The sequence below is a fragment of the Gopherus flavomarginatus genome, chromosome 4 (assembly GCF_025201925.1).
Source record: "Gopherus flavomarginatus isolate rGopFla2 chromosome 4, rGopFla2.mat.asm, whole genome shotgun sequence".
NCBI classification, from domain to species: domain Eukaryota; kingdom Metazoa; phylum Chordata; order Testudines; family Testudinidae; genus Gopherus; species Gopherus flavomarginatus.
The window spans coordinates 96,829,419-96,848,963 of record NC_066620.1 but is presented as its reverse complement, the minus strand read 5'-3'; the positions used below and the strand labels follow the sequence as shown (position 1 = coordinate 96,848,963).

General features: G+C 41.6%; 1 protein-coding gene across 1 annotated transcript in view; it reads left to right on the top strand.

Moving 5' to 3' along the window:
* Positions 1-19,545, top strand: part of SNX9 (sorting nexin 9) — a 103,407-nt gene that overhangs the window by 34,576 nt on the left and 49,286 nt on the right. The window contains exons 2-4 of the mRNA XM_050949662.1: positions 4,432-4,518; positions 7,854-7,928; positions 9,138-9,251. Of these exons, the coding sequence (XP_050805619.1) occupies positions 4,432-4,518; positions 7,854-7,928; positions 9,138-9,251 (276 nt within the window). The remainder of the gene's footprint in view (positions 1-4,431; positions 4,519-7,853; positions 7,929-9,137; positions 9,252-19,545) is intronic.

Sequence of the window (19,545 nt, the reverse complement as noted above, 5' to 3'; positions counted from 1 at the left end):
GTTGATCTTATGTATAGCTGTGGTTACCTGAAAGTTTAGGAACTTCAGATGAGTATGACTTTTGTATTCTCTTTTTGAAATGCCCACTTCATAAAACAGTCCTCCTGCATGAGTCAGAGTAGAAGTGTTTCCTACAGAATAGCACATTAGGAAACTGATTTTCTTCTGCCTCTAGCAGTGAAAGAAGACCTGCTAAAATCAGAGTAGGGGTATGCCTACACTTACATTTGTGCAGCACTGGGAGTTACAGCTGTGTTCGTACAGCTGTGTAGGGCCAGCGCTGCAGTGTGGCCACACTGACAGCTGCCAGCGCTGCAGTGTGGCCACATTTGCAGCATTTGCAGCGCTGTTGGGAGTGGTGCATTGTGGGCAGCTATCCCACAGAGCACCTCGTCCCATTTTGGCTCTGTGGCTTGTGGGAAGGGGACGGAAGGGTGCGGGTCTTTCTGCTTCCTGTTCCAATGCTCCATGGTGCTTTTCTACACATTCCAAGCAGTTTGGCGGCATTGTGAGTCTGCAGCGCGATTTCTGTTACAAATGGAGCCCGAGCTGCTGAGGACCTTGCTGATGAATGTTGTCAGCACATCACGCATGGCAGTGGAGCTATTCCTTCAGCTCCAAAGTGACAGTGAGAAGTCAGACGATGATATTGATTCGCCTGACGCGCAAGACACTAAATTGCTTGTGGCAGTAGCGGACATGCTCCGCACCGTGGAACGCCGCCTTTGGGCTCGGGAAACGAGCACTGAGTGGTGGGATCACATCGTCCTGCAAGTCTGGGATGACGAGCAGTGGTTGCAGAACTTTCGGATGAGAAAAGCCACTTTCATGGGACTGTGTGCTGAGCTCGCCCCTACCCTGCAGCGCAGGGACACGAGATTGAGAGCTGCCCTGCCAGTGGAGAAGCGGGTGGCTATTGCAATCTGGAAGCTGGCAACTCCAGACAGCTACTGATCGGTGGCGAACCAGTTTGGAGTGGGAAAGTTGACCGTTGGAATGGTGCTGATGCAAGTTTGCACAGCCATTAATCGCACCCTGCTAAGAAGAACTGTGACTCTGGGGAACGTGCAGGACATTGTGGATGGCTTTGCACAAATGGGTTTCCCTAACTGTGGAGGGGCAATAGATGGGACGCATATTCCTATTATGGCACCACCCCACCTGGCATCAGAGTACATTAATCGCAAGGGCTATTTCTCTGTGGTTCTCCAAGCGCTTGTGGATCACCATGGGCGTTTCACTGACATTTACTCAGGATGGCCTGGAAAGGTGCATGATGCACGCATCTTTCGGAACAGTGCCCTGTTCAGGAAGCTGATGGCTGGGACTTTTTTCCCAGACCGCAAGATCACAGTAGGGGACGTCGAAATGCCTACTGTGATCCTTGGAGACCCCGCTTACCCCTTAATGCCATGGCTCATGAAACCGTATACAGGGAAGCTTGACAGGAGCAAGGACTGGTTCGACTACAGGCTGAGCCGGTGCAGAATGACTGTGGAGTGTGCTTTTGGCCGTTTAAAGGCACGCTGGAGGTGTCTCTACGGGAAGCTAGATTTGGGGGAAAGCAGCATCTCCGCTGTTATATCCGCATGCTGTACCCTCCATAATATTTGTGAAGGGAAGGGTGAAAGATTCAGTGAGGAATGGGCCTGCGAGGTTCGACTCCTAGAGGCTGAATTTGCACAGCCAGAGAGCAGGGCTACTAGAGAGGCCCAGCAAAGGGCTTCAAGGATTAGGGATGCCTTAAGGGAGCAATTTGAGACTGAAAGCCAACAGTAATGTTTGGTGCCTTTGCTGTGCCCGTTTTTCCCTTGGGGTACAGTATTTATCACTTTCTTCAATAATAAAAAATGTTTTATAAGCCAAGAAATCATTTTATTCAAAATACAGTACATAAAAGGGCAGGGGGGGTAGGGTGATGGACTGTACATTCAGAGGTTTGAATATGTCCTGCTTGGATTGCTGTTCAATGCCTGCTGCACTTCAGGATTAATATGCTGCATCGTGATGGGGGTTGAGTGCATAGGGTAAGGGTTGTAGTTCTCAGGCTGGTAGGTGAATGTACAGGTGTTGGGGGGCAGCTGGGGGTGGTAAGAAACAGGCTGCTGGAGAAAGGTGTTTTGTGCAAATACTGGGGAACAAGAGAGAGAGCTTTGGGAGGGGTGGGGATTACCACGGTACTGATCTGCCTGCATGGCTATGAGAGACTGCATACAGTCAGTTTGGCGAGCCAAGAGGCTTATCAGCTGCTTTGTGCTTTTCTTGGTAGCCAGTTCCTTTCTCCTGCTTTGTGTTTGCCTCCACTCATGCATTTTCTCTCTCCAGTCCTGCATCTTCTTACTCTCTCTGGCGTACTGATTCATAACTGCTTTGATCAAATCTTCTTTTGATTTTCGAGGATTTTTCCTCAAGTTCTGTAACCATCGGGCAGGCGGTGATAGTGCTGGATTATTCAAGGTCACTTAAAAAAACATAAATAGAAACATTTAATACACAGAGGCTACATTGTTTATTATCACACAGTGAAGGAGTTTGTAGACTTTTTTTGTAGCATCATTCCCACATACCTAACATAGCACAGAGAGGCCACGGCAGCGAAGGCATGGCGAGCAATGGGGTGAGTGTTTCTGCCATGACTTCACCTGGGAAGGGGAACTGCCTGAGGGCTCACTGGAGTTTCTGTGCACTGGGGAGAGCAGAGAGCAGGGACCTGCACTGAACACTATCCCTGCATTCTCAACAGGATTTTCTACTGCCAGATATATCACTGCTGCGTGTTACCTGGCGAGAGAGGGAGGGTCTTCTACAGCAATGTGGATTCCGCCCTGGTCCCTATGCAGCTTGCCTGTGTGCAGCAATGGTCCCCCCACCCCTTGCGGCACAGTGGTGCGGACGAGTTAGCCTGACCGGGACAAAGACCACGGTGGCTCTCCCTATAAACTTGCGCAAGCACATTGCCCACGCTCTGGCTGAAACTTTTCAAGAGATTACTGAGGCAGATTACAGAGACGTGATAGACCAAATCAATGGGCTATTCCACATTTAGGCATGCATGCAGGCAGCCATAACCCCCACCCTCCTCTCCCAAAACATTTCCATCCTAAAAATAAAATCTGCTTACCGGGAACACGCTTCTCTGCTTCTTCTTCACCAACAAGTTCCAGCTGCTGCGACTGGCTAGCCTCCTCCTGGCTTGAGAAGAGCTCCTGGCTGCATGCCTCCTGGGACTCCGGGGTGTCTCCCTCCACGCCAGTAGCCTCACTCTCAGCTTCCTCTACACCCTCCCCCACTTCTCCCTGCTCTGAACTCTCCATCGTGCTTCTCGGATTGGCAGTGGGGTCACACCCAAGTATGGCATCCAGCTCCTTGTAAAAACGGCAGGTCGTGGGGGCAGCTCCTGAGCGGTGATTTCCCTCACGGGCTTTGCAATAGGCACTGTGCAGCTCCTTTACTTTTACCCTGCACTGCAACGCGTCCCGTTCATGGCCCCTTAGCAGCAAGGATTTTGATATCTGCCCATAGGTATCATAATTTCTTCGGCTGGAGCGCAGCTGTGATTGCGTAGCTTCCTCACCCCAAACACTGATGAGGTCCTGTAGCTCGGAAGTGTTCCATGCTGGGGCTTGTTTGGGGCATGGAGGCATGGTCACTGATTGATTGCACTCCACACCTGGCTGAGCAAACAGGAAGGGGATTTTTAAAATTCCCGGGGCATTTAAAGGGCGGGTCACCTGAGCCCAGGGCAGTGGAGTGTGAAACGATGAGCAGAGTGGCTGAAAAGGTATGCTGGGATACCTCCTAATACCCTGGAGGCCAATAAAAGCGCTGTTGGTGTCCACACTTGATGACTAGCGCTGCATCACCAGCGGTGGAATCGCTACACCCGAGGCAGACCAGGTGTACAGCCAGCGCTGCAACCAGGGAGTTGCAGCGCTGGCTGTGCTTTGCAAGTGTGGACACAGACTGAGTTGCAGCGCTGTAACCCCATCACGAGCTCTGCAACTTTCCAGAGTAGCCATGGCCTAAAGCTCTCACTTAAGTTCTACCAATAGGTCCTGCATGCTGCGGACAGTGGTTTATTTTGCTGCTTGCTAAGATGTAATCCTTTAGCGGTAGAATCAGATAATTGCTGTTTACCTTCTTCAGAGAGCTATATATCACAGATCCTGATTTGTGGGGGTGGCTTTGTTTTTGGATGCATTTTAAATCTGGAAGCAGATTTTGGCATTGACATTTTCAAGTTCAAATGCACATCGTATTAAGATTTGTGTGATACGTCATTTGCGTTGCTTGTCCCACACCTATCCTTCCTCCCACCCAACCATTTCTCTTAATGGTTATGAATCATGAAGTTCTGCTGATATTTTCTAATGTGAATGCTGAATATTTAAATGTAGAATATTGTCACTGATAGATTCTTTCTGCCCATAGGCTCGGGTGATGTATGACTTTGCTGCTGAACCTGGAAACAATGAGCTGACAGTTAACGAAGGGGAGATCATCATAATTACCAATCCGGTAAGAGAAATCACATGGAAACCAGGCTACAATGCACTGACCTACTTCTAGGGGTTTGTGCTGAAAAGAGAGGTTGAGTGGCATCTAATGGGAAAGCTCTTGCACACTTTCCCTTCTTCCCTCTAGGGTAAAGGCAAATAAATTAAATGCAAAAGACTATTCCAGTAATGGTAAATTTAAATTAATAAAAGCAAGCTCAGAGGACAATTAGGCTTGACTTTACTCCTCTGTACCTAGGCATGTTAGTGGTCTCTGATCAGTATTGTCCTCTCGTACCATCTGTACTTTAGTGCCATGTCACAAGAACCATGCGAATGATAGTGATACCATTAAACCTGAATTTATTGTCTTTTCTTTGGGTTGAGGTAGTCATTCAGCATTTTTATGTAGTCTCTCTGTTTTTGCACTGATTGTTTGTTTGTATTTCAATGGTCATTCTAAAATACTGATGAATTTCAACTTAAAACATTTTTCACATTCAAATCTAAATGTTGTCCAGATGCAAAGACGCCAGTTTACACAGAGGCTTTAACGCAGCAAAACTTCTGTTTCTAATTGATCCTTTTATTGTTAGGGTAGTGTTCATGGAATGGGAGAGAAATATTAAAGCTCTGATCTTGTAAAAAGCTTAAGCTTTATGCAAAACTTTGTGCCATCTGAGTAGTTTCATTAATTTAAATGGGATTATTCAAGTGTTTATGAGGTTCTCTACAAGCTTAAGTCTTTGCAGAATCAACAATTTTGACTTCCCTAACTAAATATCAATCAGATTTTAGGAAATTTTTAAAATCTTTTCTACCAGAATTACTGGTAACACTTGCAAACATATATTATTTTTTAATTCACACTTTAATATTTATGCTATATGTATTTTTGTTGTTTTTATATTTTACTCATCTTAGCTAGTAAAAGACTATTTTTTGCTGTTAGTCCATTGTTGTTAGTCCATAGTCTCCTAGTAAAGCTCTATAATGGGTTGCTGAAGCTCAGTAGAAATAGATTTTGCTTCTGTACGAACACTTTAATTGAAATTTGACATCCGTAAAAAGTAATGAAAACATCTCTATCAAGTTTTATAGAAAACCTTTTCTTTTGTAATAAGTTAGAGTATCTCTGCACTGCAGTGTAAGCCTGTACTTGGGTCTGGGCTCAAGCCTAACCCTCATTATGTCTACACTTTAATTGTGCTAACCCAGGGCTTGAACTTGGGTCCAGGCTCCTAGGGAGTCTGAGCTCTATTTAAGCTGGGATCCAGAGTGCGAGCCCTGTCGCTTTGCAGTGTAGATGCAGTCCTGCTTGACTTGGGTCCTGGGAGTCAGCCTGAAGTGTCCCACAGTTCCATGAGCCAACTTCCTTAGTCCTCTCTCTCTCTCTCTCTCTCTCTCTCTCTCTCTCTCTCCCCCCCCCAACAATCTGCAGTTCAGTCTGTTAAAAATGGAAGCCACGCCCCTGTTTGCAAAAGCAGCAGCTCGGGTCTGTTAACGCATTCTCTTCTAATCACTGAGCTGCAGGCATGCTATCAGAGAGCCCCCTCGGTTTGCAATGGAGAGTAAACTGATCAAGACTTCTATAAAGCAAGCTTCATCCTGATGATAATGTGCAGAATAGGCAGTACAGTTTTCCCACAGTGCACCATGGTCCTAGGGCTAGAGCAGCCACATGTGGGGGGGTGGGCAAATAGGGACTTTGGGATACGGTTACTTTGACTCGGGTCTACACATTGCAGTGCGGATACCTGAGCCCTAGGTTTGAGCATGGGTTGGAAAAGCCTTTATGTAGGTTTAAAATACTATGTAGATGCTTAAGCCCAGGATTTCCTAACACCGGTCAGTTGACTTGAGTCCCACTAACCCAAGGCTTACATTGCAATGTAGACATACCCTTAATGTCCAAGCATCTGTCTTGTGCACCAGTCAAAGGTGGCCTTTAGTTTTGGGTCCTGGTTCATCAAAGCACTTCAGCAAATTATAATTCCTGTTGAAGTCGTTGGAACTAGCATGTACTTAATTTCAAGCACTTGCTTAAATGCTTTGCAGAGTTAGGGCCCTGGTGAAGAGCAGGGTGCTAGAGAGCATCAACAGAAGTGTTTTCAAAAGGTAGTGCTAGACGTTTGAGAACTTCAGGAAACTGCTTATTCAGTGGCTTAGCTTGGTTCACATTGATCAGGCAATCTGTGTGTAAATGTTAGCAGATCATTCAAACAAAAACCTTCAAAAATTGTTTCAGTGAGTGCTAACTGCGCCTTTGTTTGTGTATAAATCTCCCCTCAGTAAGATGTAATTGAAGACTTGTCATCAATATAAATCTCCATTTATCTTTCTATAAACTTTATTTGGTTTTGGTTTTCTCACTTAATATACTGAAAATGAATATATATTTAAACAGTTGAGATTCAGAAATTTGAAGGTCAACAGAGATTCTTTATCATACACAGGCCTAATTTACCATGTATGAATCAGCTCATTATGGTTGAGAGACATTTCCATTTCTAAGGGCCCAGTTTATTCCTGGTCATGTTGTCCTGATATCAACCCTAGTCAACTTCATTTATGAAGGCTGCAAAGCCTCAAGTATCTTGTTCTTTAGTATACATATTATGGTAGTGTCTAGTGGCTCCAGTGAGGTCTAGAGCCCCTCCCCCCTTGTCTTATGCTCTGTACATCACTTTGCAAGAAGCAGTTTCTGGCTCCAAGAGCTTACAAACTAGACAGACAAGAAAAAGGATGGGAGGGACTATTCTCTGAGTTCTTTGGTGTGGCATTCACCTGCCATAATGCATGAGACAGTCCTTACTCTTCCTGCAGTTCCCTACCTCCATTCATTTCCAACTTCTGCAGCAAATGAGGTGGGGATCCTACAAACAGCCTCATTGACTATGCAACTCTGGTTCATTCCCTGAGCATTGTCTGTCCTGTGTGTTGAATGAGGCAGGGGTACTGTACAAACAGTATGTGATCATGTAATTCAAGTCTTTTATCATCATGCATGCACACAAAGGGGATGAATTAAGGTTGTGTGCGCAACGTTAATTTTTCAAGTTCTTTTGACTTTGCAAGCTAATGTTATGTTAACTTAGCTTTTTAATAATTTCCTACGATTTTGAAAACAGTTAAAATTCACAACAGTTATGTGAGGGAGGCCTGGTCAATATTATCCTCCTCTCATAATGAGAAAATTGATGCTCTGAAAGGTTTAAATCAATTTGCCCAAGTTCTCAGTCACACCTTTCTCTCAAATAATATTTTGAAGTATCAACTACGAAACCATAATAGATGCTGAAGTATGCTTTAATCTAGAGAAAATATTTGTATAATGCTTCACTTTTATTTCTTTAGGACATAGGTGGAGGTTGGTTGGAAGGAAAAAACAGCAAAGGAGAGAGAGGACTTGTTCCAACAGATTATGTTGAAGTAAGAGACCACAATATTACAATACAGAAAAACTTGGTAAAGCAGAGCTAAAGCAGATTCCATGCTTTTATTTGTTTATTTCTTTTAATATTGGAAAACTTCATTTAATTCTCTAGACTGAAGCCTTGATGAAAGATGGCAGTACTTAATTCCACTAAAACACATTTGTATTAATAGTTTAGAACAGTGGTTCTTAACCTGGGGTGCACGCACTCCCTGGGGATGCGACATGGCCTTTTCAGGGGTGCGAGACATGCCAGATTTTTTTAGACGGTAAATCATCCAAAACACAAATTAAGCACAGGCACGTAAGTACAACTACTTTGTTTCATCAAACCTATGCATTTATTAACATTATACATTTTTTTAACGATTACTGTAATATACAAACCAAAAATACATCTAGATTTAAAGAACTGACCTATGTCAATGATTTTTGATAGGGGGTGCGAGAACATATTTTGAGAACCAAAGGAGTGCAGACTGCAGTAAAGGTTAAGAACCACTGGTTTAGAAGGTCAGAGTAAACACATGTCTGCGTACCATATATATTTTTTAAAGTCAAGTGATCATATCATACTTACTGCCTATTCTAAGGATAGAGAGTGGATATAGTAACTTCTGGTAAATGCTGACTTTTCAGTGCTGTCTAGTGTACTGTATCTCGAGAAAGGAGAAGTTATAAGTAGTGGAGATTGCTAATCTGTAAATTGTTAATTTCACTGACAAACTGTCACTGGTAGTTCACAAGAGAACCAAAAATAATACGCATATCCTGTTCCAGAATAATTGAACAAGCACAAGAATGAGGATTTATTTTTAAAAAAAAATCTGATTCTGGTGTAGGCTTTTCCCCCCGACAAATTATGTGGTGATGCAGCTAACAGGTCATTGCCTGTTACATGGCCATACAAAAATAGACTTCCTGTCCTCTTCCAGTCCCCATAAAACAATGGGCCATACTTGTTGTTAATACCCAAATTTGATGTATCGTTGAATGCAGGAAGTGTACACAATGCTCTGGATTGTTAATTTGGAGCTGATTGTATTGTCTGCTGTTAAAAATGGAATTGTATCAACTCATTTTTAAAATCCTTTAATTTCAGCAGTTCTAGTGACCCTGAGAACAGTTGAAATAACAGCATGTAAATGATATGTCATTCTTATAGGAAATAAGTTATGTCTTAAAACAGCTTTGTCTGTTTTCAGATTCTAACTGAAAGTGGATTTCCTTGTGGCAATTCAGTAGCCGACCAAGCCTTTTTTGATTCCCTCTCCTCAAGTACAGCTCAGATCAACTCAGCTGCTAAAAACAATAACCAGGTACATCATCATTTTTTTTTTGGCACTGCAGGCATAGTAGGTTCTATTGACAACGCTGCTTATGCTCCTAAATTCCGTTACGAACGCACTAGGAATGAAGGTTGTAACTCTGAAATGTGCATAACTGAACAAAGTGTTATGGTTGTTCTTTCAGAAGTCTACAACTGATCATTGACTTAATACAGCTTTGAAACTTTACTATGCAGAAGAAAAATGCTGCTTTCCCTGTGTTTTTTAGTAGTTTACATTTAACAGAGTAGTGTACTGTATTTGCTTTCTTCTTCTTCTTTTTATTTTTGGTCTCTGCTGCTGACTGATTGTATATTTCTAGTTCCAAATGATGTGTGTGGTTGCGTGCTCAGTTCGTAACTCTGAGTTTCTACTGTAAGTCCTCACAAAAAGCATGGAAAAAGCAGTTGTGATGGAAGTATCTAAAATTTTGCTGAAGATTAAAAATCAGCTCATTTGTTCATCTTGTGTAATTTTAGAAATGCTGCTGCTTCAAAAACTAGCATAATTCTAACATAAATTAGAAATAAGAAAATAAGCAATTATTTTTGTTCTTTTCCTGCATAAAGCAAAATCATAGAAATCTGTGAACTAAACAAAACCACCTCGCTATATTTTCCTCTTTTTTGTACTCTGATCTTGTCAGAATGTACGCCTCCAATAATTTTGGTTATTAGCAGCATCTGCTTTTAGAATTGCAACTTCTAAGACCTGATAGTCTGACCTGTATAAAAGAACTCTGCCTTCTTTTCTACTTTTCTGTAGAGTGCCATGCAAGTTTGACATTGTAGAAATAATATTTTACATTATTATCAAAATAACTTTTTTCAGCACTCAGCAATAAAAGTTTTCTTTTTTACTTGGCATGTCTGGATCCGGTATTTGCTGTTTGTTTACCATGACTTTATAGCAGGTCAGTTCAGGACTTAAAAAGGCCACTCAGCAGTGTGCCATTTTGTGAGTAGGAAACTATCTACCTTCTCTTATGGCTGCAAAATAACCTTCCATAGGTGAACCAATGCAGAGCTGTCTTCCTGAGTCTGTGGACAGATGACTCAGTGCTTCTGCTGCTAGCAGCAGAGTGAAACTCACAAGACCCTGCTCAGTTTCACTGCTGCTTTTGATAATCCTGTGGACTTCAGTGAAACTGACGTTAGTCCTATTGATTTCACTCATCTGCTGCACTGAAAATCTATGAACAGTGATTATGGAGTTATTGTGGGAAGATTTCTCAGGCTGTGGGAAGGGAGAGGTGGGAAGAGGGGGTCAGCTGTTAGTTCCCTTCCTTTCCAAAGTCGGAAGGCTCTCAGGGTATATGGAGAATGAAAAGTTGTAAGATCCTCCCCCTTTCCACAGCCAGAGTAGGTGGAGTTTCAAATTTATTAGGCTACTGCTATCTGGAGGTCAACATCATTAATTATTATTACGTATTTGTATTACTGCAGCACTTAGGAGCCCAAGTCATAGAGAGAGAACAAAAGGACTGCATGAAAGGACTGCATTAAGCAGCATCATTTGCAGCAGTTGAGGGGGATGGGGCTGATCTTGGGCACTGTCCTCGAAATTACAAGAGAGTGGATATAGTAACTTCTGGTAAATGCTGACTTTTCAGTGCTGCCTAGTGTACAACATATGTTGTGTAGAGCTGTCTAACATGCAGGTAGCTATGGAGTCAAATGGACATTGGTATGTTATGAATATCAAACTTCAGTTCCAAAAGGAAAGAATTTTTTGTATTGTTTAATCTGTAAGTGCCATATTAGGTAGGTATCTATACTTCCCTGGAGCTCACTCTTTCAAGTCTTTTTATTACAAAATGGAGACTTCTAGTTTAGATCTGGCCAACAACTGAGCTCAGCACATTTAAGGAGATAAATGATATTTGAATACAAACTAGAGTATGTGGTGGTCAAGTATCTTTTTTTTTTTTTAAAAATATTGTTGTAAATTGATTAGCTCATACCTAAGAAATTGTTTTGAAATTCTCCAATGAGAGCATGCACTCAGGGCTTGAAGAATTTCCAACATATACTTCTATGAAAAGCTGAATCTCTATACTCTCCTGTCTCCCATCCTAACCAGTCATAGATATTTAGTTTCCCTTGACACATCTTTATTTCCCCAGTAAATCAATCATGCCCTCAGATGGTCTACTAATGACGTTTCCTTGCTCCATTAATGCTGACTCCAAATCACTTCTGCTTTTGAAAATCACTCCTCACTTCTCCCCCTGCTGTCCCCGCCCTCCAAAATTAAAAGTTCTACTTCCTGCTCTGGCTCTCCTGGCACACAAGAGGGCCTTGGTTTCCCATCTCCTCCTCAACCTGGGCCCTCTGCTCCTCTTCCACCTCCCATCCCATGAAAATAACAGCAACTCGGCACCTGCTCTGCTCCATGTCTGCCCTTCCACATCCTGTGAGAACAGTAATGTCTTCAGCTGCTTTACACCCTCCTGGAAAAAGAATTAGCACTGCCTAAGTTGTTGTTCCGTTCCTTCCTGTCATCACCCCTGGAGGAGAGCTTTAGTTCCCATGAAACACTTGGTGCTTTCCACACACCACTGTTGCCAACTCTCATGATTTTATGGATGTATCACGGTATTTGTCTTTCTTTAAAGCCTTAGCTCTGGAAGTCAGTTGACTTGCATGAGAATCTGTTTCTAATTTAAAAAAAAAAAGTCTCATGTTTGAAGAGAAATGCTTGAAAATGTGAGTCAGATGCTGTCTAAAGGCCCCAAAACCAGAAGGAAAATAAAAAGATTTTGATGTGGTTTTTTTTTTTTAAACTTTCATGATCTTTAATTTTTTTTTGTTTGTTTGATGGCTGACTCATTTTGGAGCTGTTGAGTTTGGTGATACTGAGAGACACAAGAAGACAAAAGTGTCTACCTCAGCTTACGCCACTCTGATCACTTGCCTGGAACCTTTGCCTACTTACCCAAAATAACCAGGCAGGTGGGTTTTTAAAGCCCTTCGTCTAGATGTGCTTTAAGAGACTGAAGTATTCAAAATTTTGGGGCTTGTACAGTACATGCTCCCATCCTAGGTGTGCCACAGATTTGAAGTGATAACACTGCTCACACATGTACTTTCTGGTAATATGAGAGAGAAAGAAAAGGAAGTTCTGCATGGAGCCCTGACAATTCTCCCACCCTTCTTTCCTTCACTACTCCCTCTAGCCACTGGCCTTCCAGTGGTGGATTGGACAAGATTCCCAACTGCACTGCTTCTTAAAGGGACTCTGTCAGCTTAAGTTACACATCTGACCCAAAACTCTTACCGTATGACCAATAACACCAATGATTGCTGTGACTGAAAGATTAGAGAGAAGAAAACAGATGTTTTTTCCAGTGGTTACTTTGTGCATTAGACAGTACTTTTTAAAGTCAGTTTCATTGTTTCCTCCAGTTTCTTTTTTTGGTCTCTTGTGTGTATCTGGGGAGGTACCGCTCAGTAGGAGGTTTCAGAGTAGCAGCCGTGTTGGTCTGTATCCGCAAAAAGAACAGGAGTACTTGTGGCACCTTAGAGACTAACAAATTTGACCATAAGCTTTCATGGGCTACAGCCCACTTCATCGGACGCATAGAATGGAACATGTAGTGAGGATATATATTTATATATGCACACACACACATAAAGAGAACATGAAAAGGTGGGAGTTGTCCTACCAACTCTAAGAGGCTAATCAATGTAGTTCAAGTAGAGGGCAAGCGACGGCTGCCTCAGCTGGGGCAATCCACAGGAAGGGCCCGGCTCGGGTCCAGAGTTGCCACTGCCCCCTGGGAGAGGGCTGCGCCTCGTCCAACTGTGGCTCGCGCCCAGCCCCACTTCGCACCCCAGCCCGACCGACCCAGCCTTTAGAGCCAATCCCTATCCTAAAGTTACAGATCCGGCTTGCCAACTTCCCTTACCTACATTGTTCTAACATGCCAGAGGCTGTTCACCTTGGAGACGTGCTGCGGATATGGGTACAGCCTGGCGCGAGATTATGCCCCTACTCTACTTGTGCTACATTGATGACACCATCATCTGGACCCATGAAAAAGAAGCCCTTGAGGAATTCCACCATGATTTCAACAATTTCCATCCCACCATCAACCTCAGTCTAGACCAGTCCACACAAGCGGTCCATTTCTTTGACACTACTGTGCTAATAAGTGATGGTCACATAAACACCACCCAATACTGGAAACCTACTGACCACTATATTTACCTGCATGCCTCCAGCTTCCATCCAGGACACACCACATGATCCATTGTCTACAACCACGTTTGCTCCAGTCCATCAGAGACAGACACTTACAAGATCTCTATCAAGCATTCTTACAGCTACAATACCCACCTGCTGAAGTGAAAAAAACAGATTGACAGAGCCAGAAGAGTACCCAGGTCACCTACTACAAGACAGGCCCAACAAAGAAAATAACAAAACACCACTAGCCGTTGCCTTCAGCCCCCAACTAAAACCTCTTCAGCACATCATCAAAGATCTACAACCTATCCTGAAAGATGATCCCTCACTCTCACAGATCTTGGGAGACAGACCTGTCCTCCCTTACATACAGTCCCCAAACCTGAAGCAAATACTCACCAGTAACCACACACCACAGAACAAAATCACTAGCCCAGGAACCTATTCTTGCAACAAAGCCCGATGCCAACTCTGTCCACATATCTATTCAAGTGACACCATGATGGGACCTAATCACATCAGCCACGCCATCAGGGGCTCTTTCACCTGCACATCTACCAATGTGATAGATGCTATCATGTGCCAGCAATCCCTCTCTGCCATGTACATTGGCCAAACCAGTCTCTACACAAAAGAATAAATGGACACACATCTGACATCAGGAATTATAACGTTCAAAAACCAGTAGGAGAACGCTTCAACCTCTCTGGCCATTCGGTAACAGATTTAAAGGTGGCAATTTTGCAACAGAAAAGCTTCAGAAACAGACTCCAATGAGAAACTGCTGAACTTGAATTGATATGCAAACTAGATACTATCAACTTAGGCTTAAATAGAGACTGGGAATGACTGAGCCATTACATGCACTGAATCTATTTCCCCATGTTAAGTATCCTCACAACTTCTTGTCAAACTGTCTTAAATGGGCTATCTTGATTATCACTAGAAAATTTTTTTTCTCCTGACAACAGTTCATCTTAATTAATTAGCCTCTTAGAGTTGGTTTGGCAACTCCTACCTTTTCATGTTCTCTGTATCTATATATATCTCCTCACTATATGTTCCATTCTATGCATCTGATGAAGTGGGCTGTAGCCCACAAAAGCTTATGCTGAGATAAATTTGTTAGTCTCTAAAGTGCCACGGGTACTCAGTAGGAGAGAAAAAAACATGAGAAACAGGAAAATGTGATTGTAAAACCACAACAATTGGCAGGAGGCTGTGGGCAGATATAATATCCAACTCCTTTTAACTCGCTTTGTTTTTCTTTAACTAGATTTCAAGTTGATAACCTTTTAATTGCCCAAGATCATGGATGTGCCTGTCCAACACTCTTCAGATCCTGCGGTCCTTGCAGGGGCCAGAAATCACTGGGGTTTTGCCCCAAGTGACCGTGCAGACACACTAGCTTTAGACCACTAAGTGGATCAGTCCTAATGGACAAATGCATTGTATCTGCTAATCTTTTTGGAAGGGCTTCAGAATTACATAAATCACTTCAATATTTTATGTGAAAACTATTGGTATTCGTTAACACAATTTAAAATAATCTTACTTACAAGAGGGAGCTAACTTGGTGCATGCTGAACCAGATCTATATTTTAAAGTGTATTTTAGAGAGGTGGTCTTCACACCTGCCATGCTTTCCCATGTATACTGAAACAAAAAGAATGGAATTTTCTTCAGCTTTGATTTTTGAGTCACTTCCAGGAACTGTAACCAGAATGGATTTCCTGTTATGTAAATACTCTACTTTATTCAAGATAGTTTGTCTTACACAACTGAATGATACTCATTTATTGCAAGGAATTATGTTGTCTGATCTGGAGCCAATTGTTATGTCCAGTTGTTAGTAGATTTAAAAAATGTGGACTTCATTATTGTGTTAGGTCAATATTTGGTTAGAATTCAAAAAACTATCAGAATGATCTTCCCATTTTTTCTGAAAAGGTATTGCCTTCTGGGTAGGATCCTGTTGATCTTTGGGACGTTTCAGAATGCATGCTTGAAATACAAGTGTCTATATTTCATTCTAGTTGGCTCTGTTAAGTAATCCTTATGAATTTTCCCTTTTGATGATGAATAGTAATGTTACTATAATCAAGGGTCTGCCAACAATTCTAACTAACATTTCCCAATTTCAGTGTTAGTATTCTAGCAGCAGAGTTTGTCAAGTGGAAAACTGGTACTGTATATAAGATGCTTGTGCATTTATACACCTTAACTTTTTAAAAAAAGTTAAACAAATATGAGTGTCCTATTTGTTTCGTATTTTGAGAGGAAAAAAAAGTGAGATACTTAACTTTGAAATAAGACCATTTTACATGTGTATTAATGACATTACAGACCAGTTGGGCCAAACATCCTTAGCAAGACATGTGTTCATTGTTCAGGTTAGGCCATATCTACTGTTCTGAGCAATCTTGGTAAAACAAATAAATGCATCTCTAAGTTTAATCTATATGCATGATAGACCACAGTGTGTGTGGCTACCAAAAGAAGGATGCCATAATGTGTATGTTTCCACATATAGTAGCAACTCTATGGACTTTTTTATATACCTTTTTTTTAAAAAGACCAAAAAAAGGACAAAAAAAATAGTCTCTTTTTGCTTGAATATTTTTAGTGGGTAGCAGGATTTTATCTTGAAATGAAAGCTAGAAACATAGTATGAATAAGATTTATAAGTTCACTTGCTACTGCAGGTTAAACCTTGTGTTTCAGAGCATAAGCTGATCACTAGCTGTCATTGAGGGAAAGGCTGTGTAATGTGGAGTGACTTTAGAGTATCAAGCATTCAGATGTACGTTGATAATGAGAAGTATTTAGATAAGTTGTGCCTTTTAGATTAGTTTTGCTTTCATTTTCTTGACACCACTTCTCTGATGAGGAGCAAAATTATTTCTGTCCCAAAATGACTGTATGCGTCTCTAGTTCCTGATTAAAATATGTATCCTGCAAGTTCAGCTTTTTTAATTGGAGGCTTTTTGTATCCTGTTGCAAAATTTCTAGCGTTCATTTGACAAAGTTCTATGAAAATAGTTAGTGTTTTGCAGAAATAAATGCTAAAATCAAAAAGACACTCTCTTCCATTCTCTACCAGTATCTCCAGGCAGACAGTTTCCTCTTTTAAAAAAAAATTTTTTTTTCTTCGAACGAATCTTTCCGTACATTGTTCAAAGAAAGTTTGAGCTAAATAGTATTGTCTGGTTTTGAGTTATGAGTGTGTGGGAAGGGGATGTGGAGGTTGAGGGAAATAGCTTGTTTTTTTTTTTTTTTTTAAACAATAGGAAATTTGTCACTTGTAACATAACTCAAACTTGGCACGACAACTGGCCTCAGTGAGGAATGCGAATCAAGGCAAATTTAGAAAAAGATTTTGTATCTTTTGAAAGCGAATAGCAGTTAGTTATGTGTTTGTGTGTGCAAACATAGAACTGTATAATCTGATAATTTTGCCTTGGGATAAAAATTCGCTAATTTGTTCCAATTTGGCGTAAATTACATCTTGTATATTAAGCACCTGGGAGAAGGTTTGCAGCTGGGGGAACTCTGATCTGTCCATATAGTGGAAGGAAGGATTTGGCAAGCATCTGAACTCTCAATGGGGACAAAGGAAGCAGTTCCATAGCGCTTGGACTCCTTTGCATGTTCAGTGGAGGGGTCAGCTGAGTTGGTGGAGTCCTACTGCTAGTTCCATGGAAAAGCCAGTTGTCTGAATGAAATGTACCTTACCTGTACTCTACAGTTCGTACAGGAATGATACCAGTGCAGTGTTACTCCTACATAGTAATATGGTTTCATAAGAACTGTGTCAATGTCTGAATGTACATCTGAGAACTTTGCATTGATTCTGTTTGATGAAGTTCAGACTTCATTTATTGCCTGGATGCTCTAAGGATTTGTGGAACTTTTCCTCTTTCCACTCGCCTTTATCTTACAAAGACATTCCATCCTAGCCCCTGTGAAAAATAAACACATTTCATCCAAAATATTTTTGGGGCAGATCCTCAGCTGGTGAAAATTGAAGGCGGGGAGCCATGAGAACACTAGCTGAGTCTGCCCTTTTTTGTGTTTTCGAGTAAAGGTTGATAAATGAATAACGTAGAAGGAAATTCTCAGAATGAAATTTATGTTGCTGTAGAAACTATACTATGTGGGTGGTGATGTGGTTGGTTGGGTTTTTTTTCCCCCATGTACTGTAACTTTAAACTTTTGATGTTCACATCTGCTTATGTAGATACTATATATTTCATGGTATGCACTTCAGAAAATAACACAATGCCCTGGAATCCTATACAATGCTCAGTGTAAGAATCTGCCCATGTGGAGCTATTGCAGGATTAGGGCCTAAAGCATTAATTCATGCACTTTAGAAAACTATTAACCCCTCCCTCCCTCTGAAAATATTGCATATGTGCAGTATGGCAGAGTGAAGAGTCCTACAGCAATATTAATTCATATTTATTTGCCCGTATGTAGTAGTTTCTGTTGAACAGATACCATGGAATGTTCCTTTTAACTGAATGTATACCATGAAATAGACAGGGGGTTGTCCAGTGTGGAAGAGTTAACACCATTATAGGGACTGTATCTTGTGAAGTGTACTAATTTTTGCTACCTTAGCTTCTCAAGCTTAACTTTTGCATAAATGTGAATGTATAAAGACTTCAGACATCCAATTTTATGTTCAAAAAAGATTCAGCTTTTGATGTGCATAACATAACATAAATATAGTCTAATAAGGCATGCATGTGTGTTTGGGTAATATATATGTAAAAATGTAGCATTAAGGGTTGAAATGGTGGTATTCAAAAATCAGAAAATTCCAAAGAGAACCTTAACTTTGCCTCCTTCACATATATATTAAGTGAGTTGTTACATGGTCACACAACTAAATAAATAGAAATTTATGAAATATTTCTTCAGAAAATGAATGATTCTAGTCTGGCATACAAAAGATGCTCTTTTCTCAGGGTTCTCTGTAACTTGGTCCAGGCTGGTGTATATGATCTCTGCGAGCAGAACCACCAATTATACTTTGGCATATACAGTACATTGAAGTTCTAGAAAGCAAAGTGACAGTTCTCAGCACAGTGTGAGATAGGCATGAGTTCTTTGGACCGTCACCAGATCTTTCATTGTGGCTTGGCAATGTTTAAAGTGGTATCTTTCAATTCTCCTTTACAAAATGGTTACACAACTCCTATGCTCCATTCATAGAGTCATTGTCATATATGTTAGAAGGGAACAAATAGAAAACAGTTTTAAGACTGTAAACTTAACTGGACTTCTTCCTAAAACAATGAATATTCATCAGCTTATGCTGATTGCATGCATTTGTTGTTGTGGTGTTTTACTCTTGCCTTCTTGTTTTGTGTAATATGCCATTGTGATCTGGAACTTTGCCAGGTATATAAAGAATGCTTAGAACCTGGCAGCAGTGACAGTCTCACTAGTCTTGTATAAAAGTGTTTTGCCTTGCATGCCATGCACGTTTGTAAAGCTGTGAGGTTTGTGGCATGCATGAGTTGCACTGATCTGCCTCACTGCAGAAATGAGTTTGCCGCATTGTTTTGAAAACTGCTATGCAGTCTCTTCTTCCCTTCTGCTTTTTGTTTTTCTTGTTCACTGAGCCTGAGCACTTCTTATTTTAAGGTGGACTCTTTGGCACCTGTTGCTCAGACTGGTAATCTGGAAAACCTTAGCCAGTCACCTCCTTCAACTCATCCTACAAGACAGGTAAAAAACCAAAACAACCCCCACCCCCAATCCTATTACCATGTAAAAATACTTGACCCCTTTCCCCCACACATAGTTTGTCTTTTCATCTTCACCATTACATAAATCCGTATAACTCCACGGGCAAGGAAGTGGGAGCACAACAGAAGACAGTCCGGTGCAGGACGGAACATCTCTGTTCCCATCCTATCAGTCATTTTTCTGCTCATACTGGAAGCAAGCATACTCTGCCACTTCTGTCTTTCTTCCCAGAAGACTCTTTCCATCAAATGAAGGAAGGAAGGAGGCTCTCAGGAGGGAAACTGTAGCCTGGGACAAGGGCTCAGAATCTCAGTAGTCAGTTCCATTCCCT